At 45.2% G+C, this 23,456-nt stretch overlaps 1 protein-coding gene across 4 annotated transcripts in view; it reads left to right on the top strand.

The window, feature by feature from the left end:
• smad10a (SMAD family member 10a) overlaps nt 1-23,456 on the top strand; it is a 118,522-nt gene that overhangs the window by 62,051 nt on the left and 33,015 nt on the right. For 2 of the 4 annotated variants that reach the window (XM_059980135.1, XM_059980136.1), the window contains 4 exons: nt 9,023-9,197; nt 12,474-12,494; nt 13,573-13,806; nt 20,495-20,653. In XM_059980135.1, the coding sequence (XP_059836118.1) occupies nt 9,023-9,197; nt 12,474-12,494; nt 13,573-13,806; nt 20,495-20,653 (589 nt within the window). The remainder of the gene's footprint in view (nt 1-9,022; nt 9,198-12,473; nt 12,495-13,572; nt 13,807-20,494; nt 20,654-23,456) is intronic. The other 2 variants (XM_059980134.1, XM_059980137.1) reach the window with 2 other exon arrangements.

The raw sequence follows: 23,456 nt of genomic DNA, 5'->3' as shown, positions 1-23,456 counted from the left end.
AAGCTTTTAAAAACCAAAACAAGACAGCTAAAAAAAGTAATTGAGAAGGTAAAGATGGAATATGAAAGTAAGCTAAACAATAATATTAAAGAGGATACCAAAAGTTTCTTCAGATACATAAAATGTAAAAGGGAGGCAGGATTAAATATCAGACCACTGGAAAATGATGCTGAAGAGTTAGTAATGGCGGACAAGGAAATGCCAGATGAACTGAATAAGTATTTTACATCAGTCTTCACTGTGGAAGACATAGCGGTATGGTGGAAGTTCCAGTTGTCAGGGGTCATGAAGTGTGTGGAGTTGCCATTACTAGAGAGAAATATTCTTGGCAAATTGGAAGGTCTGAAGGTAGATAAATCATCTGGACCAGATGGTGAACACCTCAGGGTTCTGAAAGAAGTGTCTGAAGAGATTGTGGAAGTATTGGTAATGATCCTTCAAGAATCACTAGATTCTGGAATGGTTCTGGAAGACTAGAAAATTGCAAATGTCACTCCACTCTTCAGTAAGGGAGAGACCCAGAAGAAAGGAAATTATAGACCAGTTAGACTGAACTCAGTAAACACAAAATACTCTGCAGATGCTGGGGTCAAAGCTGGAGGAACACGCTGGAGGAACTCAGCAGGTCGGGCAGTCCTTCCAGGTGAGGCAGCACTTCATTTGTGAGTCTGTTGGGGTCATCTATTGTATCTGGTGCTCCCGTTGTGGTCTTCTCTACATCGGCGAGACCCGACGCAGATTGGGGGATCACTTCGTCGAGCACCTCCACTCCGTCCATCACAACAGACAGGATCTCCCAGTTGCCACCCACTTCAACTCTGCTTCACATTCCCATACGGATATGTCCATACATGGCCTCCTCTACTGCCATGATGAGGCCAAACTCAGGGTGGAGGAACAACACCTCATATACATATACAACACCTCATGTTGGCATGAACATTGAATTCTACAATTTACGGTAATTCCCTTCCCCTCCCTTCCCCATCCCATTTTCACTCTGCCTCCTCCTCCAGCTGCCTATCACCTCTCTTATGATTCTGCCTCCTCCTCCCACTCTTTGCCTCCTGCCAATCAGCCACTGCTTTATCCATGCTAAAGCTTTGCAGTAAAACCAGGCTCATAGCTTGTTAAGCAGCCTCATGTGTGGCACTTCATCAAAGCCATCTGAAAATCCAACAACAAAACATCCACTAATTCCCCTTTGCTTATCCTGCTTGTTATTTCTTCAAAGAATTTCAACAGATTTGTCAGGCAAGATTTTCCCCAAAACTATATCCTTAACAATCAACTCCAACATCCTCCCAACTACTGAGTTCAGTCTCAGCAGGTTGGGTAGCATCCGTGGAAATGAACAGTCAACGTTTCAGGCTGAGACCCTTCGTCAGGACTGAAGAGGGAGGGGGCAGGGGCCCCATAAAGAAGGTGGGGGGGAGTGTGGGAAGGAGAAGGCTGGTAGGTGCCAGGTGAAAAACCAGTAAGAGGAAAGATCAAGGGGTGGGGGGGGGGAAACAGGGAGGGGATAGGCAGGATTCATTTATTGTCATTTAGAAACCACAAATGCAATGCAGTTAAAAAATGAGACAGCGTTCCTCCAGAATGATATCACAAAAGCATATGACAAAACAGACTACACCAGAAAATCCACATAACGTTTGGCAATCCCCAATCCAGAGTCCAGAGAGGCTGCTGCATATTAATATTGCACTACTGTCTTAGCGCGTTCCCCAGAAAGGAGCTCCAAAGCCATCAGACAAAACAAGACCAAAAACGAAAGCTACAAGACCTGCACAAAACTACATAGTTACAACAGTGCAAACAATAGCATAATTGATAAAAAAAAACAGACCATGGGCAAAGTAAAAATAGTCCAAGGATGTTAAGTTCGAAAGAAATCACCACACATTTTCCACAAGTCCCCAGGGTCCCGACAGACTCGCCATCCCCCGCTGGCAGCAGAAGGGAATACCCCCGCTATGGACTTCCATGGCGCCGCCCGACTCAGCCTCACAGACGCAGCACACAACGAAAGCTCAGTCGAACCCAGCCTCGCAGATGCAGCACACACCGAAAGCGACCTGACCGCAGCGGACTCCGAGTCCGTCAAACCTCCGAGCCGATGACCATCCCCTCCGGCACAGCTTCTCTGAGCATCATCCTCTGCCGAGCATATTAAGACGGCCCTGCCAACAGCCATTGGCAACGTGACCCCGAGGACTGGGGGCCTGTTCTTCCCAGCAGAGTCCCGGACCTCACAGCAACAGCAGCAACTAAGAAGGTCTTCCTGGAGATTTCCCGATGTTCCTTTGTGCTCCCATGTCTATCTTCAATCGATTATGATTGCGCATGGCACCCCACTTCACAAATAACGGATAATCAGCTCTGGAGTGGCCACTGCAAGCTGTGTCGCGCTGCCATCTTGGAAATCAAAAGTAAAGGAAAGGAGGAATGTAAGAGGAAAGCACTATGGGTGCTTTATTGGAATTCAGAAGAATGAAGGATGACCTAATTGAAACCTATTGAATGGTGAAAGGCCTCGATAGAGTGGATGTGGAGAGGATGTTTCCTATGATGGGGGAGTCTAAGACCAGAGGTCACAGCCTCAGAATAGAGGGGTGTCCTTTTAGAACAGAGATGAGAAATTTCTGTAGCCAGAGAGTGGTGAATCTGTGGAATTCTTTTCCACAGGCAGCTGTAGAGGCCAAGTCATTGGGTATATTGAAAGTAGAAATTGATAGGTTTATTGATTGAGCAGGACATGAAGGGATACATGGGGAAGGCAGGAGTTTGGGGTTGAGAGAAAATTGGATTAGCCATAACAAACTCTGGAGCAGACTCAATGGGCCGAATGGCCTAATTCTCCTATATTTTGTGGTCATATGGTCTTTCATTCTCGGGATCATTTTAATTCTAGGTTGTAGAGCACTGAGCTCATCTATAATGGCCACCACGACCATGCAATTATTTTAGTACTCTCAATATAAAGATCTGAGGATGACATCCAGTACAGACTCAGCAAAGCTAGAAACATCTTCAGATCAATGAGCCACATATGGGCATCAACCAAGTACAACATCCACACCAGGGTGAAGCTGTACCAGAGCTGCTTATACCGGTCAGGAATTTGGGGCGTGACAGAGAATGACCTTGCCAAGCTGTTCCATCCCACACCGTAAGCCTGCGGGATATGTTCTGGCCAAGAGAGATCTCCAAGAGCGCCCTACTCTTCAGTGTCACCAAGAGGACATGGCCACAGTCATCATGAGGAAATGTTAGAGATGGATTGGGCAAGTGATGAAAGGAGAGGCCAGCTCCATCATCAAGACAGCTTCACTGGACCCCTGAAGGGTGGAGGAAACGTGAGAGACCAAGGCCACTTGGCACCGTACCCTAGAGGCAGAAGTGAGGACCCTGAACCACACCCGGGGCACAACAGAGAAGATGGCCAAGGACAGAGAGAGAGATGGGGGAACCTTCATTGCTACCCTAAACTCCAGTGGCGTAACAGGCATTAACTAATTAATATTGAGGTATAATACTTTAATGTAACTCTTAATTGATTACCCCAGCACAACAGCAGGTTGTAACAGAGTGCAGTGTTACATCAGGAAGGATTGCTGGCAGGGCTTGCTCGATGACGGTGCAACTGAGGTTGATTAACATCAGTTGAGGTCTAACCATTCACACGAGACGCTGGGCGAGAGAGTTGACTGATAATTCGAGGCAGATAGATTGAAATCAGCTGAGATACAGTCAGTATTTCAGAGGGCTTATCAACTGTAAGGAAGCTTGACTGATGTTGGTGATGCAATCTGTATTAATGGCTTTGGGGAGAGTTACTAAAATTCAGATTTATTTATCAGAATTGGGTTTAATATCACTGGCATATGTTGTGAAATCTGTTTCTACATCTGTAAAAATATGTGCATGTAATTGGTGGTGTACCAAGTCTCCTGAAACTTTCATCATTTCTGATGGGGAAGAAAAACACACCAGAGCTTATACAACAAAGAACAGCTCTCAAATCATAGGAGCTAAGAGTAGTAGCTATGATCCTACCTGAAGGTTCAAAGTACATGTGTCACCATGTGCAAACCTGAGATTCCTTTTCTCTATAAATCCATAATAGAATTCGTGAAAGACCACACATACTTGGGCGTTCAACCAGTGTGCAAAAGACAGCAAACTACAAATACAAAAAGAAATAAATAATAATAACAAATAAATAAGCAATAAATATCAAGAGCATGAGATAGAGTCCCTGAAAGTGAGCATCTAGGTTGTGGGAACATTTCAGTGATGAGGCAAGTGAAGTTGAACCCTTTGGTTCAAGAGCCTAATGGTGGAGGGGTAGTAACTGTTTCTGAACATGGTGGTGTGGGACCTGAGGCTCCAGTAACGCAGGTTCAGGGACTGAGACTAATATCAATGAAGAAACAGAGAGGGCTGCCAGAGGAGGTGATAATTTGGTATGCCTCCTACAAATTCTACAAGTGTATTGTGGAGAGCATTCTGACTTGTTGCATTGTCGTTTGGAGGCCACAATTGCACAGGATCGGAAAAATCTACAAATCGTGGGCACCAGCATTGAGGACATCTTCAAAAGACGATGCTTCAGAAAGGCAGCATTTATCATTATGGGCCCCCATCACGCAGGATATGCCCTGTTCTCATTACTACCATGAAGGAGTTACAGGAGCCTGAAGACCCACATTCAGTGTTTAGGAACAATTTATTTTCCACCACCATCAGTTTTCTAAATAAACCTATGTACATTACATCACTATTTTTGCTCTCCTTAGCACTAATTTTTTGTATTTTATGTTGTAACTTACAGTAATTTTTCTTAACTTTTGCACTGTACTGCCGCCACAGAACAACAAATTTCACAATAAATGGAGGAGAATAGATGGGAAGTGTTTGGAGGGATACAGACCTACCTGCCTCTGTGCTTTTTAACTTTGTGGAAGGCACTACAGGAAGAGGAGTTTAGGCAGTCAGGTGGGAAATGTTTCTTGCCAGATGTGGTGTCTTTCTGTCAAGCACCAACCACTACTGCCCACTTTGTTTTGCTGGGTCATTTGTGTGTGGGATAATGTTGTGGGCTGATCACCACCCATGGACTAATTACATAATGTCAGTTGTGGAACCGTGTTCAATATATATTAAAAGTGAGTTAGATAAAGGGGGAAGAAAAGATTTTGTGTGCTGTTAGGTTGATGAGGCTGACCTGGGAGCAGGAAACTCTTCCATGGATGGCAGTGATGGATGTGTACATGAGCCCTTTTGCCCACAACATGGTACCAATCTTTTAAATGACTGCAAGATCAAGCTAACCCATCCTTCCCACATAGCCCTCCATATTTCTTTCATGAATGTGCCCATCTAAGAGTCTTATAAAACTCCCTAATGTATCTGACGGTACCACCACCCCTGGCTGTGCATTCCACAGACCTACCATGCTCTTTGTTTGAATAAAAAGTAATTCCTCTGACATCCTTCCCTATACTTTCACGAACAGCTTAAAATTGTGCTCATTCATTTCTGCCCTAGGGAAAAGTCTTTGGCAGTCCACTCTACCTGAGCCTCCTATCAGCGTGTATGTTAATAGCTTGTGAAGTTGTCTACTCCATTCACGGGATGGCTCTGTGTGCTTCTCACTCATCTCCTTGATGTTCTCAATTCTATCCCAAATGGTTTGGGAGTGAGTGGGGTGTCTGTGTATTTACTTACCTCCCTCCATGCCCACTGTGTCTTTGGAAGTGGAAGGAAACCCACACGGACACAGGGCGGCCATACCAGCTCCCTACAGACAGCAGTGCAGTTGAACTGGGGTCGCTGATAATAATGTTACACTATCATGCGGCACCGGCACCTATGAGAATCTGTTGAAGATTAAAGATGAGCTTTACTTGTCACGTGTGCAGCAGAGCATACAGTGAAATGTGCTGCTTGTATCAAATCAGTAAAGGTTGTGATCAGCAGCTGGCAAGTGTGGCCACGTCCACTGCTCACAAACCCTAACCCTACAAATTCAGAATGTGGGAGGAAACCAGAGCACCTGGAGGAAACCCACATGATCATGGGGGAACGTTCAAGTTCCTTACAGACAGTAGTGTAAATTGCACCCCTGCCCTCCGATCACTGGGGTTTACACTAACTGCCACACCACCACACTACTCTCTGTTGCCGTCTGGAGATCTGCACATTCCACATGTCGTGGAGAATGTCTGGCTCTTAATCCCAGGCTGAAGTTGCATTTTCTTGGCTAAAGGAGCGATTTAGTCAGGGTATCAGGGAGTACGAAGCGCAGAATCAAATATTGCTGTGATGATTCTACACTCTGTTATCAATTGTTTGGTGACAATAGAAGTAAAGTATCGAGAGGTCAAGGCAGGGCAGAACTATTTCTCCGTGCGAGAAGGCATGAAATTGGAGAAGAGCGATGTCAAGAAGTTCTTGATAGTTGGGGAAGTAGGAGTGAGATGTGCATTCTACTCCACCCTGCTAGGAATTGGAAAGAAAACCAACTGACTGAGAAGGGTAATGTTTGGAGAGTTTTGTTTTTTCACCAAACTCATGGTTGTTTGCTGATACAGGTCTGATTGACGTGTTGTCGCTGGTTGAGAACAGAATGGAGGTAGAGGCTATTCGTCCCATTGGAGGAGTGGGGGAGTGTGATTGAACTAGGGTCACTGACACTGTAATGATGTTAGGTTGACTCCTATGCTACTGTGAAGGAGGCTTTCAGCACATCCTTGGATCTTTTCCTCTGCCCACCTAGTAATTTTTTTTCTACACCACAAAGCTCAAAATGGAGGCTCTGCATCAGGAGTGTGGTGTTAAACTTGGAAACGAGATGACCATTGAGTCGAGAGAGGACAGTGGCCTTGATTCGCTTGTCCTCTAGTGAACTTGGAGAACTTTGCAAGTGTGTTTCTCTAGCGTCTTCAGATACAAGTTCAAGTTTACAAGATGGCGGCGCGACGCAGTTTGCAGCAGCCACTCCGGAGCTGATATCTGTTATTTGTTAAGCGGAGTGCCGTGCACAATCCTAATCTGATGGAAAACAGATGTGGGAGCACGGAGGAACATCTGGAAATCTCCAGGAAGGCCTTCTTCGTTGCTGCTGCTGTTGTGAGGTCCAGGTCTCTGCTGAGAAGAACAGGCCCCCAGTCCTCGGGGCCGCGTTGCCGGTGGCCATTGGCGGAGGCCCCATAGTGTGCTCCACAGAGGATGGTGCTCCGAGAGGCTGTGCTGGAGGGAATGGTAGGAGGATCGGAGGTTCGACGGACTCCGTATCCGCTGCGGTCAGGGCACTTTCACTGTGTGCTGAGTCTGTGAGGCTGGGTCTGACGGAGCTTTCATTGTATGCTGAGTCTGTGAGACAGACATGCTTTATTGATCCCGAGGGAAATTGGGTTTCGTTACAGTTGCACCAGCCAAGAATAGTGTAGAAATATAGCAATATAAAACCATAAGTAATTAAATAAAAATAAGTAAATTATGCCAAGTGGAAATAAGTCCAGGACCAGCCTATTGGCTCAGGGTGTCTGACACTCCAAGGAAGGAGTTGTAAAGTTTGATGGCCACAGGTAGGAATGACTTCCTATGATGCTCAGTGTTACATCTCGCTGGAATGAGTTTCTGGCTGAATGAATTCCTGTGCCTAACCAGTACATTATGGAGTGGATGGGAGACATTGTCCAAGATGGCATGCAACTTGGACAGCATCTTCTTTTCAGACACCACCGTCAGAGAGTCCAGTTCCACCCCCACAACATCACTGGCTTTACGAATGAGTCTGTTGGTGTCTGCTACCCTCAGCCTGCTGCCCCAGCACAAAACAGCAAACATGATAGCACTGGCCACCACAGACTCCTAGAACATCCTCAGCATCGTCCGGCAGATGTTAAAGGACCTCAGTCTCCTCAGGAAATAGAGATGGCTCTGACCCTTCTTGTAGACAGCCTCAGTGTTCTTTGACTGAGTCTGGCGCCGTGGAAGTCCATAGCGGGGGTACTCCCTTCTGCCACCTGCGTGGGATGACAAGTCTATCGGGCCCCTGAGGACTTGTGGAAACTGTGTGGTGGTTTCTTTTGGACATAGTCTTTTAACATCGTTGGACTATTTTTACTGTGTCCATGGTCTGTTTTTTTAGATCAATTATGGTATTGTCTGCACTGTTGTAACTATATGTTAACTGTAACTATGTGGTTTAGCTTTAGTCTTGTAGCTTTAGTTTTTGGTTTGTTGGTGGTGGAATTGGTCTCCTGACTTGGTGTGTCTGGGTAGTCTTGTTTTGTCTGGTGGCTTTCGAGCTCCTTTCCGGGGAATTCGCTAAGATGGTAGCGCAATATTAATATGCAGCAGCCTCTCCAGACTCAGGATTTGGGTATTACCAAACGTAATGTGGATTTTCTGGTGTAGTCTGTTTTGTCGTGTGCTTTTGTGATATCATTCTAGAGAACGTTGTCTCATTTCTTAACTGCATTGCATTTGTGGTTTCTAAATGACAATAAACCAAAATGAAGATTATTGTCATTCAACTGTGTGCTGCTAAATGAAACAACATTGCTCCAGACCAAGGTTCACACCATAGCACATATGACTCACACACAACATAAGCTAATATTGGCACAAATAAAATAACAAACAATTAGGTGTATTTATGACACAAGCTAAAAATTAAACAGTATAGCGCCACTGGTGCTTCAAACATGAAGAGACGTGGGTAGTAACAGGAAGTTCAGTAGTCTTATGGTCTGGGGAAAGAAGCGATTTCCCATCGTTACAGTTCTTGTTGTAATGCTACGGTACCTACTGCTGGTGGTAGGGGATCGTTTGGCAGTGCTAAGGAGCTCTGCATATGCAGCTCCCCTGTAAAGCATCTCGAATACCTGCTGTAGGTAGCCCATGCTGAGGGAGACAGCCTTTGCCTTCTGGCTGAAAGAAACCGTTTTCCTCACTGAAGAATATGTGTATTTGGCCTTGGGATGACTCTAACTTGCCTGCTTTTCAGGTCGCTGGCAGGAAAGGCTTTCCTCACGTGATCTACGCACGCCTCTGGCGGTGGCCAGACTTGCACAAGAACGAGCTGAAGCACGCCAAGTTCTGTCAGTTTGCTTTTGATTTGAAATACGATAGCGTCTGTGTCAACCCCTACCACTACGAAAGGGTTGTGTCGCCTGGGATTGGTGAGTATTAAATGTGCATTAATGACTTTAGCAGAGGCTCTTTGTGATTTGGAGCTGGTACCTTCATTTATTTACATCCCATAACCCTCTGCTATGCTATCAATTATTCCAAGTTAATAACTGGCTTGTCAACCTTTCATTTTAACACCCTGCATCGGCGTAGATGCACCTAACTTATTGACTCCCCGTACTCACAAATGAGCTCCAGTAAATAATAAATTCAAACATGAACCAGAAACCCAATTTACATGTTACCTCCCTTCAATAATCAGGTGCCGTTATCTTGTAAGAACCTAGGCTGCTAGTTTTGCTACGGGGCGACACTTGAGCAAGTGCTTTGACAATTGACAACCAATCACTTTTGAGACGAGTTGAGTTGAGGCACTCAGTTTGAATCAGGACGTTATGTTGCCGCTTTATAAAGTTGCATCTGGTGTATGGCATTCAATTTTTGTCACCCCATTATAGGGGTTTTGCAGAAAAGTTTGCCAGGATGCTGTCTGGATTAGAGGGAATGAGCTAGTAGGTGGGGTTGGACAAATTTGGGTTGTTTTCTCTGGTGTGCCGGAGACTGAGGGGAGACCTGATGGGCTTTCAACAACTGGGAGGTATGGATAGAGCAGACAGCTAAGTTGAGGGGAGGTAAGTTCAAAGGAGATGTACAGGCCAATTTTTTTTTAATAGAGTGGTGGGTGTAATGCACTGCCAGGGGTGGTGGTGGGGGCAAATATGATAGTGTGTAAGAAGCTCTTGGATAAGCACACAGCCACATGTACCCTGTCTGAATGCCCTGCCACACCCCACTACAACTCACAGACATACTCTCATGCTGCACTGGTCACTCTTATTACTTGTACAACTGCTTGTTTTATTATAATGGTGCCAGTAACATTAAACAGTCTTACCTCATACTTCGTCACCCTGTCAGTCATCGGAAACAACACCTTGGGTCGAAGGATCCGTTCCTGTACTATACTATGTTCTGTTTGAGACTGTCTGTAGGTTGGGGTTGGCCATGGATGTTGCATCCCAGTGATCTGTGTGATACGCAAGCCAGGGCAGAACAATATGGGGAGCAACCTGTTGCCCTTGCATCAGGCTCCCCCCTCCACACAGTTGATGAATCCGAGGGAACGGCAGAGACCAGTACAGCTTGCTACCAGCAATGCAGCAGGGGTTTCCAGTCAGCGTTGAACACAGCGCTAAGCAGTATTGCCCCCATATTGCACTGTCTCAGTACTTTTATATTTGTGTGCTGTAGCACTTTGTATTCACGGTTATTTTGTAAATAACACTATTCTTTGCATTTCTGGTTAAATGCTAATTACATTTCATTGGCTTTGTATCTGTACTCGGCACAATGACAATAAAGATGAATCTAATCTAATCTAAACTCGACAAAGTACTGTCTCAAGGACTCCAGCTCTGGATTTTTCCTCAGGGTTCACTCCCAAAGCCTTCCTCATGAGTGGGTGGAGCCACAAGGCAGCAGAAGTTTGAGATTAGAGCTTACCCTCTCCTAGATGAGCTGCCAACTATGGATGATGAGTCGACTGATTTTTTTAGGTGCCAGTAACCCGTCTTTGTCCCTTCACCGGCCAGTAGAAACATTTTTGCTGGGTTTAGTAGCTAAACCACACATGAAGGCCAGGAACTCGACCTGGTTATCAGAAGCTATTTGGTGGCACACCATTGGGAGCATTTAATAGGTAGAAGGAGCTTGTCCCCATTACCAACCCTGGCTATAACAACCTTAAGGATCCATGTTCTGTTAATATGGATTAATAGTACATTGTTAGTAGATTAGATTAGTTAAGGGTTAGATTGATTTTTGAGATGGTTCTAAGGTCTGCACAACATCGTCATCCAGAGGACGTGTATTGTGCTGTAATGTTCTATTGAACAACTGATACTTCAAAACCATCCACTTGAGCATAGGACATCCTGTTGTAATTGGGCAGTGGGAGGGCAGTGAATATACATGTTAATTGTCCCTCATCAACACCATTCAATAGAATGCAGAGGAGGAGCTGGTTACTATAACCAGTGATTTTAAGCACTTTCCACCTGATGAACAAAATTAACATGGAAGCTGTGAAAATGGGGCCTCTTCAGAAGCTTGGAGACAGCTGGTAATTAGATTAGAGGGGAGTTGAGGGTTTTTAAAGGCTGCCAGGCTCCCAAGCTTTGCTTAAAATGGTGTGATACTCCCATATCTGCCTCCGTATCCCCGTCCCACCCATCCCTTCTCCTCTTCCCTCAAATCCATACCCCTTCCCTCCCACCCATCCCCTTCCTCTACCCTCCCACCCGTCCCAACTCTCCTCTTCCCTCAAACCCATTCCCCCTCCTCTTCCCACCCACCCATCCCCTACTTCTACCCTTCCACCCGCCCCCCTCTTCCCTCCTACCTCCTTTTCCCTCCCACCCATCCCCCTGCTCTTCCCTCCCACCCATGCCCCGCTCTTCCCTCCCACCCATCCCCTGCTCTTCCCTCCCACCCATCCCCCTGCTCTTCCCTCCCACCCATCCCCCTGCTCTTCCCTCCCACCCATCCCCCTCTTCCCTCCCACCCATCCCCCTCTTCCCTCCCACCCATCCCTCTCCTCTTCCCTCCCACCCATCCCTCTCCTCTTCCCTCCCACCCATCCCTCTCCTCTTCCCCCCTCCCCCCTCTTCCCCCCCTTCCCCCCACCTGTCCCCCTCCTCTTTCCTCACCCCCTCCTTCTCTCTCCTTGTTCCTGAGGCTGATGACAGCTGCTCAACAGAGTCCTCTGTCAACTTGCCCCCAGGTGTGGCCCATTTTTGAAGATCCTTCCTCTCCTGGGGACATGATTTCTGGAGCTTCTGTTGGCATTTCTGTTGCACTGGGGTTTTACGGGATGGGGTCGCTAGCCCAATATCCAGCCTTCCTCCTTTCGCAGCCAGGCTTGGGACTGTTCATGGCAGAGTTTGGGAGACTGCTGGCCACGTGTAAAACTATATTCGGGTTGTAAGATCACTAACACTAGGTCTTTGTCAGCATAGACAGGGGACCAACGATTATCTCCATCGTAGTGAACTCTGGTTCGGCGAGTTTCTCATTTTCTCTTTCAGTGTGTGTTAGGTATTTAAAGACCAGTGTAGTGGTTTCACCGTTGACTACTCCTTAGTCAGACCATTGCTACTATCCGGTTGCCAAAACTGTGCTGGGTGCCTCACCCCCACATTGTATGTTGTCCCTCCCCTTTACTTCATAGGGTGCATTAAACTGGCTCTTGTTTGTTCCTCCTGCAGGTCTCAGCCTCCAGAATACAGGTCAGTATTTCATATTGCTCGTCTTGACTCATAGATGCTCCTTGCTACTGTTGCTATCTCAGAGAACCTTAACACTGCAATCTTATGATGAATGGCATCTTTGTGGGTTATTATCTAATAATTTATATGACAGCTTTGTAAAACTCTAGCTAGACTGCATGTGCCTGCAATTTAGGAAGGATGTGAAGGCTGTGGAGAGGGTGCTGCCTGGGGTGGTGGTAGAGATGGATATATTAGGAATGTTTGAGAGATGTTTAGATGGGCACTCAGATGTGAGGGAAATGGAAGAATATGGACATAATGTAAACAGAAGGTATTAGTTTAGTTGGCCGTAAGTTTAATTAGTTTGGCACCACATTGTGGGCCGAAGGGCCTGTGCTGTGCTGTTCTTTGCCAAGTCTGCATGAAGAGCTGGGTAGATAGGAAATGCCGATGGGACAGAGTGGCCTGTCGCTGTGTCTGAACTTTATCACCTGACTTGCCTTTGCAGCCCAAGAACATGGTGGGTAGTGACAGGATGTGCTGGGGAGAACTTGTTGGATAGCGAGGATACTGCCTAGGATAGAAGCATGGAAGGGTATGTGGAGGGGAAGGGTTAGATTGATCACAGGGTTAACAGGTCAGCACAACATTGTGGGTCAACGAGCTAGTACTGTACTGTAGTGTTCTATGTCAATGTAGTGGTTACCTGGAATTAAAAGTTGTAATATTTTGGTTGTTTTGAATATTCTGTTGAGTATAGTGATCCAAGTAGTGAATGTGGAATATTGCATATTGATGCAATGTGAGGAGAGGAGATGCAAGAGGAACTGCATGGAATGCACTACTGGGATGGTGGTAGAGGCAGACATGTTGGGGACATTTAAGATAGGCACATGGATGAAAGTGAAATTGGAAGGCTATAGGTAAGGGAAGAATTAGGCTGACTTTGGAGTAGGTTACACTGATACAACATTGCGTACTATTCCATGTTATGTTCTATTGGTCCTGTCTGCCTATGCTTTCCTTCCAATTAGTCATTAGTTTGAAAAAGAATGGAATATAACCTTGAGCTTTCCCCATTGTGTGTGTGTGTTAGCCCCACCCAGCCGGTTGGTGAAGGATGAGTTTGTCCATGAATGTGTGCAGCTGGATGGACCGCAGGTCATGTCTCACCCTGAGGAACATGGACTTCCACCGGTCAAGCATCCGCCGGGTGCACTGCCACCATCCGAAACCTACGCCCAGCCTCTCCCGCCACCAATACTTCCTTTACCAGAGACGTCCAGATCAACTGTGCACAGCTATCCGAACATTCCCATATCGCCTCCTCGTGAGTACACAATCTTACTGAAAGATCCTCTGCGAATCATTCCCACGTCCTGCCTCCTTACTCCAGGGTCAAAGCCCTGCCTAAATGTTGTTGTCAAGCTTGTTTAATAGATTGAAGTGTGCCTCCTCTATCAGCTGTTGAGTCCAGCAGTGTGTTAAGTTACAAGAGCCACTCGGGTGTCTGCATGTAGCTTTTGCTACTAATTTCTCAGAATTCCCCCAGCAGGATCAGAATCTGGTTTATTGTAACTGACAAGTCATAGAAACATAGAAAATAGGTGCAGGAGTAGGCCATTGGGCCCTTCGAGCCTGCTCTGCCATTCAGTATGATCGTGGCTGATCATCGAACTCAGAACCCTGTACCTGTTTTCTCTTCATACCCCCGATCCCTTTAGCCACAAGGGCCATATCTAACTTCCTCTTAAATATAGCCAATGAACCGGCCTCAATTGTTTCCTGTGGCAGAGAATTCCACAGATTCACCACTCTCTGTGTGAAGAAGTTTTTCCTCATCTCGGTCTTAAAAGGTTTCCCCTTTATCCTTGATCTGAGACCCCTCGTTCTGGACTTCCCCAACATCGGAAACAATCTTCCTGCATCTAGCCTGTTCAATCCCTTTAGAATTTTATACGTTTCAGTATAAAATCTTCTAAATCTTCTTATAATCCCCCCTCAATCTTCTAAATTCCAGCGAGTATAAGACTTTCATCATATGAAAGTCCTGCCATCCCAGGAATCAATCTGGTGAACCTTCTTTGTACTCCCTCTATGGCAAGAATGTCTTTCCTCAGATTAGGGGACCAAAACTGCACACAATATTCTAGGTGCGGTCTCACCAAGGCCTTGTACAACTGCAGTAGAACCTCCCTGCTCCTGTACTCAAATCCTTTTGCTATGAATGCCAACATACCATTTGCCTTTTTCACCACCTGCTGAACCTGCATGCCCATCTTCAAAGACTGGTGTACAATGACACCCAGGTCTCATTGCATCTCCCCTTTTCCTAATCGGCCACCGTTCAGATAATAATCTGTTTTCCTGTTCTTGCAACCAAAGTGGATAACCTCGCATTTATACACATTAAATTGCATCTGCCATGAATTTGCCCACTCACCTAACCTATCCAAGTCACCCTGCATCCTCTTAGCATCCTCCTCACAGCTAACACCACCGCCCAGCTTTGTGTCATCCACAAACTTGGAGATGCTACATTTAATTCCCTCGTCTAAATCATTAATATATATCGTAAACAACTGGGGTCCCAGCACTGAGCCTTGTGGTACCTCACTAGTCACTGCCTGCCATTCTGAAAAGGTCCTGTTTACTCCCACTCTTTGCTTCCTGTCTGCCAACCAATTCTCTATCCACATCAATACCATACCCCCAATACCCTGTGCTTTAAGTTTGCACACTAATCTCCTGTGTGGGAACTTGTCAAAAGCCTTTTGAAAATCTAAATATACCACATCCACTGGCTCTCCCCTATCCACTCTACTAGTTACATCTTCAAAAAATTCTATAAGATTCGTCAGACGTGATTTTCCTTTCACAAATCCATGCTGACTTTGTTCGATGATTTCACCTCTTTCCAAATGTGCTGTTATCACATGTTTGATAACCCACTCTAGCATTTTCCCCACTACCAATGTCAGACTCACCGGTCTATAATTCCCTGGTTTTTCTCTCCCTCATTTTTTAAAAAGTGGGGTTACATTAGCCACCCTCCAATTCTCAGGAACTAATCCAGAATCTAAGGAGTTTTGAAAAATGATCACTCATGCATCCACTATTTCTTGGGCTACTTCCTTACTTTCTGGGATGCAGACCATTTGGCCCTGGGGATTTATCTGCCTTTATTCCCTTCAATTTACCAAACACCACTTCCCTACTAACATGTATTTCCCTCAGTTCCTCCATCTCACTAGACCCTCGGTCCCTTACTATTTCCAGAAGATTATTTATGTCCTCCTTAGTGAAGACAGAACCAAAGTAGTTATTCAATTGGTCTGCCATGTCTTTGTTCCCTATGATCAATTAACCTTTTTCTGACTGTAAAGGACCTACATTTGTCTTGACCAATCTTTTTCTTCTCACATATCTATAAAAGGTTTTACAGTCAGTTATTATGTTCCCTGCCAGCTTTCTCTCATAATCTTTTTTCCCTTTCCTAATTAAGCCCTTTGTCCTCCTCTGCTGGTCTCTGAATTTCTCCCAATCCTCAGGTGTGCCGCTTTTTTTGGCTAATTTATATGTTTCTTCTTTGGACTTGATTTCCCTTGTCAGCCAGGGGTGCACTACCTTCCCTGGTTTATTCTTTTGCCAAGCTGGGATGAACAATTGTTGTAGTTCATCCATGTGATCTTTAAATGCTTGCCATTGCATATCCACCGTCAACCCTTTAAGTATCAATTGCCAGTCTATCTTAGCTAATTCACGTCTCATACCTTCAAAGTTACCCTTCTTTAAGTTCAGAACCTTTGTTTCTGAGTTAACTATGTCACTCTCCATCTTATTGAAGAATTCCACCATATTATGGTCACTCTTACCCAAGGTGCCTCGCACGACAAGATTGCTAACTAAACCTTCCTCATTGCTCAGCACCCAATCTAGAATGGCCTGTTCTCTAGTTGGTTCCTCGAAATGTTGGTTCAGAAAACCACCCCACATACATTCCAAGAAATCCTCTTCCTCAGCACCCTTACCAATTTGGTACACCCAAACTATATGTAGATTGAAGTCACCCATTATAACTACTGTTCCTTTATTGCACGCACTTCTAATTTCCTGTTTAATGCCATCCCCAACCTCACAACTACTGTTAGGTGGCCTGTACACAACTCCCACCAGCGTTTTCTGCCCCTTAGTGTTATGTAGCTCTGCCCATATCAATTCCACATCCTCCAGGCTAATGTCCTTCCTTTCTATTGGGTTAATCTCCTCTCTAACCAGCAATGCTACCCCACCTCCTTTTTTTTCCTGTCTATTCCTCCTGAATATTGAATATCCCTGGATGTTGAGCTCCCATCCTGAGTCACCCTGGAGCCATGTCTCTGTGATCCCAACTATATCATATTCATTAATAACTATCTGCACATTCAATTCATCCACCTTGTTACGAATGCTCCTCGTATTGACACACAAAGCCTTCAGGCTTGTTTTTACAACTCTCTTAGCCCTTATACAATTATGTTGAAAAGTGGCCCTTTTTGATTTTTGCCCTGGATTTGCCTGCCTGCCACTTTTACTTTTCACCTTACTACTTTTTGCTTTTTGCTTACTACTTGTTTCCATCCCCTTGCCACATTAGTTTAAATCCTATTGAACAGCCGTAGCAAATGTTCCCTTTAGGACATTGGTTCCAGTCCAGCCCAGGTGCAGACCGTCCTGTTTATACCGGTCCCACCTCCCCCCAGAACTGGTTCCAATGCCCCAGAAATTTGAATCCCTCCCCCTTGCACCATTTTTCAAGCCACGTATTCATCTGAAATATCCTCCTATTTCTACTCTGACTAGCACGTGACACTGGTAGTAATCCAGAGATTGTTACCTTTGTGGTCTTACTTTTTAGTTTATCTCCTAACTCCCTAAATTCACCTTAGGTCCTCATCCCATTTTTTACCTATATCGTTGGTACCTATGTGCACCACGACCACTGGCTGTTCACCCTCCCATTCCAGAATGTCCTGCAGCCGCTCAGAGACATCCTTGACCCTTGCACCAGGGAGGCAACACACCATCCTGGAGTCTCGATTGCGGCCACAGAAACGCCTGTCTATTCCCCTTACAATCGAATCCCCTATCACTATAGCTCTCCCACTCCTTTCCCTTCCCTCCTGTGCCACACAGCCACCCATGGTACAATGAACTCAGCTGCTGCTGCCTTCCCCTGATGAGACATCTCCCCCAACAGTATCCAAAACAGTATACCTGTTTAGGAGGGAGATGACCTCAGGGGACTCCTGCACTACCTGCTTACTGCTACGCTGTCTAGTGGCCACCCCTTCCCTTTCTGCCTGTGTAGCCTTTACCTGCGGTGTGGCCAACTCAACTGAACGTGCTATTCACGACTTTCTCAGCATCGGGGATGCTCCAGTATGAATCCAATCGCAGCTCCAGACGCTCAATGCGGTCTGCCAGAAGCTGCAGCTGGACACACTTCCTGCACACATAGTCATCGGGGACACTGGAAGCATCCCTGATTTCCCACATGCTGCGGATGAACAAACCACGGGGCCGATCTCAGCCGTCATGACCTACCCAATATGTTGCCTCAACTTTTGAAACTTTCTCCTTTGAAAGGAACTTACCCGGCCTTACCTCACTTGGAGTGAAGCTTGTCCTCAGCCTCTGCTTGCCTAAGCCTCTCGAGACAAAGCCTTCCTACTCTGTCGCCCGCTCCGTCTACTGTTCTCTTTAAATATTCTCGCTGCCTCACGGTCCGACTTACACGCGCTTGCGCAGTCGTGCCCCCGTAAAATTGCTGAAGAAAATGACATAAAAGTCATAAAATTTGTTCTTTTGCAGCAGCAGTATACTGCAGTACATAAAAATTATTTCAAGCTGCAATAAGAATGTATAAAAAATAAATAAATACAGGTTTCCCCTGCAATCCGAAGGTAGAGGGTTCCTATGAAAATGTTTGTAATCTGAAATGTCGTAAAGTGAAGAAGCAATTACCATTAATTTATATGGGAAAAATTTTTGAGCATTCCCAGACCCAAAAAAAACCTACCAAATCAAAGCAAATAACACAAAACCTGAAATAACACCAACGTATAGTAAAAGCAGGAATGATATGATAAAATAGAAATATTGTAGGAACGGTGTAGTTTCACTTATCAAACTCGGGAAGGCAGCGAGCCAAAATCGATTTGAAGAAAAAAAAATCAGCACATACACGCATGTGCAAACAACTGCCCAAACAAGGCTTCACGGTCATACTAGTCTTTCTCGAGGTAAACACACGTATAAAGCAGGCATCTTTTTTTCATAAAAGCAAAAATCCTCTTTGGTTAGCGAAAACAGGTATTAATGCAAGTCTTTTGTAACAGTGAGTAGTCGTAAATCGAACGTTCGAAAAGCGGGATCCACCTGTAGTGGAAATAGCAAAATAGTGAGGCAGGGTTCATGGGGCATTCAGAAATCTGATGCTGGAGAGGAGAAGCTGTTCCTAAAATATTGTGTGTGTGTCTTCAGGCTCCTGTACCTTCTAGCAATGAGAAGAGGGCATGTTCTGGGTGATGGGGGGTGTCCTTAATAATGGCAACCACCTTCTTGAGGATCATCTTTAAAGATGTCCTTGATGCTGGGGAGGCCAGTGCCCATGACGGAGCTGGCTGACTCTGTAACCCTGTACAACTTTTTCCGATCCTGTGCATTGGTGCCTCCATACCAGACAGCGATGCAACTAGTCATGGTACAGCTGTAGAAATTTGCTAGAGTCTTTGGGAACATACCAGTTCTCAAATGCCTAATGAAATATAGTTGCTGTCTTTGTAATTGCATCAATGTGTTGGGTCCAAAATAAATCTTAAGAGACACTGAGGCACAGGATCTTGAAGTTGCTCACCTCTTCCACTGTTGTTCCCTGAGATTGCCCCCCCCCCCCCACTTCCTAAGGTCCACAATTAATTCCAAGGTTATTGTGATACCTCTCAATCAGCTGATCTATCTCACTCCTCTTCACTATCTGAAATTCAGCCAACAATAGTTGTGTGTGTGTGTGTGTGTGTGTGTGTGTGTGTGTGTGTGCTGGCTCCATAGTTGATTAGATTCTGTGGCCTTGCGTCACTGAACTTAATAGAAGTGGTACAAATTATGCAATATGCAATGATTATGCAATCTTGTTATGCAATAATTCTTTGAAGTTTCTTTCTCTAAGGAAGGTGCTGGTAGCATAGCAGTTGGTGTAACACCAGTGATCACTGATCTGGGTACAATTCCCACTGCTCTCAGTAAGGAGCCTGGATATTCTCCCTGCGACTGCAAGAGTTTCCTCCGGATGCTCCAGTTTCCCCTCTCATTCTGAAGATGTACAGGCTAGGGTTAATAAATTGTGGGGATACTATGTTGGTGCTGGAAGTGTTGCTACTCTTACAGGTTCCCCAGCACAATCCTCACTGATTTGATTTCATGAAAATGCTATGTTTTATTGTATGTGTCAATGTACATGTAACAAATAAAACTTAAGATATCCTTGTCTTTATATTCTACTATGGGTAGAGTTGGTGTCTGTGGCTAAGGTGTCTCTTACTTACCTACCTTTATCATTCTGATACCATGGTGGAATGATTGAAATGAAAATGTTTAAATCATTTCAAGAGTTGTATTTATTTATTTACAGATACGGCACTGAACAGGCTCTTCCAGCCCATTGATCTGTGCTGCCCAGCAACCCACCTATTTAACCCCTAGCCTAATCAGAGGACAATCCACAGTGAGCAATTAACCTACTAGCCAAATTGTCTTTGTTCTGTGGGAGGAAACTGGAGCACCCGGAGGAAACCCACGCTCGTTTGGTGGAGTGTACGTACAAACTCCTTCTCGAGGACAACAGAATTGAACTCCGACAACCCGAACTGCTTCCTTACTGTGGTGCCCCAATTTCCCCTGTGGCGACTGTGGCTTCAGTTTTAATTGAAGAATTATTTTTCCACTCAAAAGGTAACTTCTAACCTGCTTTCTCTCAGCAGCCAACAGTTCGCTCCTCAACATGAACCACAGTGAAGGCTTGCTGCAGATTGCTCCACCACTACAACAGATCGCACCTCCCCCGACACCCCCCACTACGGCTGCCCCTCATCCATCTCAGCAGAACGGATTCCCCGCACTGAAACAGCCGTACCACAGTAAGTCATAAACACAAACGATTCTGCAGGTGCTGCAAATCCATAATAACACACACTAAATGCTGGAGGAACTCCGCAGGTCAGGCAGCATCCATGGAAATGAATAAACAGTGTACGCTTCTGGCTGAGACCCTTCTTCAGGACCGGAAAGAAGGGAGAAGAATCCAAACTTAAAAGGTGGGGGAGGGGAAGGAGGATGGCTAGAAGGTGATAGGTGAAGCCAGGTGGGTGAGAGAGGTAAAGGGCTGGTGAAGCACGAATCATAGGAGAGGAGAGTAAACCATCAGAGAAAGAGAAGAATGTGGGGCACTTGGGGGGGGGGTATTAGGCAGGTGAGGAGAAGAGGTAAAAGGCCAGTGTGGGGAAATGAAGAGGGAAGGAGGAGAGGAAAGAAGTACTGGAAGGAGAAATTAGGTTGGAGGTTTCTTAGACAGAATATCGGGTGTTGCTTCTCCACTCTGAGAGGTGCCTCTTGGCAAAGGAGGAAGCCATGAGCTGACATGTTAGAATGGGAATGGAGTTAGGAATTTAAATGGTTGGCCACTGGGAAATTCCACTTTCAGCAGACAGAGCAGATGTGATAGACAAAGTGGTCTCCCAATACACAATGTGTTCCCCTTTTGTAATTGTGACTGTTGGAAGCACATTGTGCCTGACTGTTGCTCCAGATTTCAAACTGCGATATAAATGGGAATTTGCACCACTGGCAGCTTATTGAATAAAATCACAATGTTGGAAGCACTCAGCAGCTCCGGCAGCATCTGTGGAGAGAGAAAGTGCTGATATTTCAGTTCAGAGGGAGTGGTTTTAATTCCTCATGAAATGTGATCCTGGGTCATAAACTCTAGAGCCTGGAGAGGTGTAATTTTTATAGCTATGTACCATCCAACAGAGTCATGTCTGTGGCAGCAGTCCTATTGGTTTTAAAGAATGTAATAGACTTAGAGAATTGACTATGAAATGGCATTATGCTGCTTGTATTCCATCTGTATTGCCTCCAGCCTAATGGCAGAAACATCGAGTTCTCTAATTATTCAATTAAAATGACCAGAAATTACTTACAGATACCAAAGGGGCTAACTTCACGCAACTTCACTTGCCCCATTACTGAGGCATTCCCTCAACCCATGGACTCATTTTCAAGCATCCTTCATTTCATGTTCTGGATATTTATCGCTTATTTATGTATTATTATTATTTTATCTTTTGTGTTTGCACAGTTTGTTGTCTTTTGCACTTTGGTCTGTCCTGTGAGGTGCAGTTTTTTGTTGATTCTGTTGTTTCTGTGAATGCCCGCAAGATAATTAATGTCAGAGTTGTATATGGTGACATGTATGTACTTTGTTTTAGACTTACATTTTCCTCCCCCGGGCAGAGAGGTTGTTTCACATTCTTCAGAATTCCATTTAACATAGGACATAGGAGTAGAATTAGGCCTTTCAGTCTTCTCTGCCATTCCGTCATGGCTGATCCTGAATCCCAGTTACCTCATACACCTGCCTTCTTGCCTTATCTTTTGATGCCCTGACCGATCAGGAAACAATCAACTTCCATCTTAAATATACCCACGGATTTGGCCTCCACCACAGTCTATGGCAGAACATTCCCAAGATTCACTGATACCCCCACCACAGGAAACCTCCTCTCCACATCCACCCTCTAGTCCTTTCAACATTTGGTAGGTGTCAATGACATTCCCCTTCCCCCCCCCCCCCCCAAATTCTTCTAAATTCCAGTGAGTACAGGCTCAAAGTTGCCAAACACTCCTTGTATGTTAATCCCTTCATTCCCTGAATCATCCTCGTGAACCTCCTCTGGTCTCTTGCCAATGACAACACCTCCTTTCTAAGATATGGGGCCCAAAACTGTTGACAGTACTCCAAGTGCGAGACTAATGTCTTATAAAGGCTCCGCATTATCTCCTTCCTTTTATACTATTCCCCTTGAAGTAAATGCCAACATTACATTTGCCTTCTTTACTACAGATTCAACCTGTAAATTAACCTTCTGTGAGTCCTGAATGAGGACTCCAAAGTCCTTCTCATTTAGATAATAGTCTGCACTACTGTACCTTTCTGCAATCTTTACCACAAAGCCATCAATTCCATTATCTAAATCATTGACAAACAATGTGAGAAGTAGCAGTCCCAATACTGACCCCTGAGGAACACCACTAGTCACCGGCAGCCAACCAGAAAAGGCCCCTTTTATTCCCACTCGCTGCCTCCTGCCTGTCAGCCATTCTGCTATCCACACCAGTGTCTTTCCTATAGCACCCATAGGATTTTGTCTTGTTAAGTAACCTGGTATGGCACCTTATCAAACACCTTCTGAAAATCCAAGTAAATGACATCCACTACCTCGCCTTTGACCACCCTGCTTGTTACTTCCTCAAAGAACTCTTAACAGATTTGTTAGACAAGATTCCCCGTGACAGAAACTGTGCTGAATTTAACTTATTTTATCATTAGTCACCAAGTACCTTGGAACCTCATCCTTAATAATAAACTCAAACACTTCCTCAAGCACTGAGGTTAGGCTAACTGGCCTATAATTTTCTTTCTTTTGTCTTTCCCCCCCCCCCCCCCCCGACATTTGCAATCTAATAGTCCTCCAGGACCATGCCAGAATCAAATGATTCTTGAAAGATCATGACCAATGCATCTGTTATCTCTTCAGCAACCTCTCCCAGGACTCTGGGATGTAGTCCATCTGGTCCAGGTGACTTATCCACCTTAAGTTTGCTTAGCACTTTTTCCTTTGTAATAGCAATGGCACTCTCTCCTGCTCCCTGACACTCATG

The sequence above is a fragment of the Hypanus sabinus genome, chromosome 9 (assembly GCF_030144855.1).
Source record: "Hypanus sabinus isolate sHypSab1 chromosome 9, sHypSab1.hap1, whole genome shotgun sequence".
Lineage (NCBI taxonomy): Eukaryota > Metazoa > Chordata > Chondrichthyes > Myliobatiformes > Dasyatidae > Hypanus > Hypanus sabinus.
The sequence above is the reverse complement of the archived record's forward strand: the minus strand, read 5'-3'. Positions and strand labels throughout refer to the sequence as shown.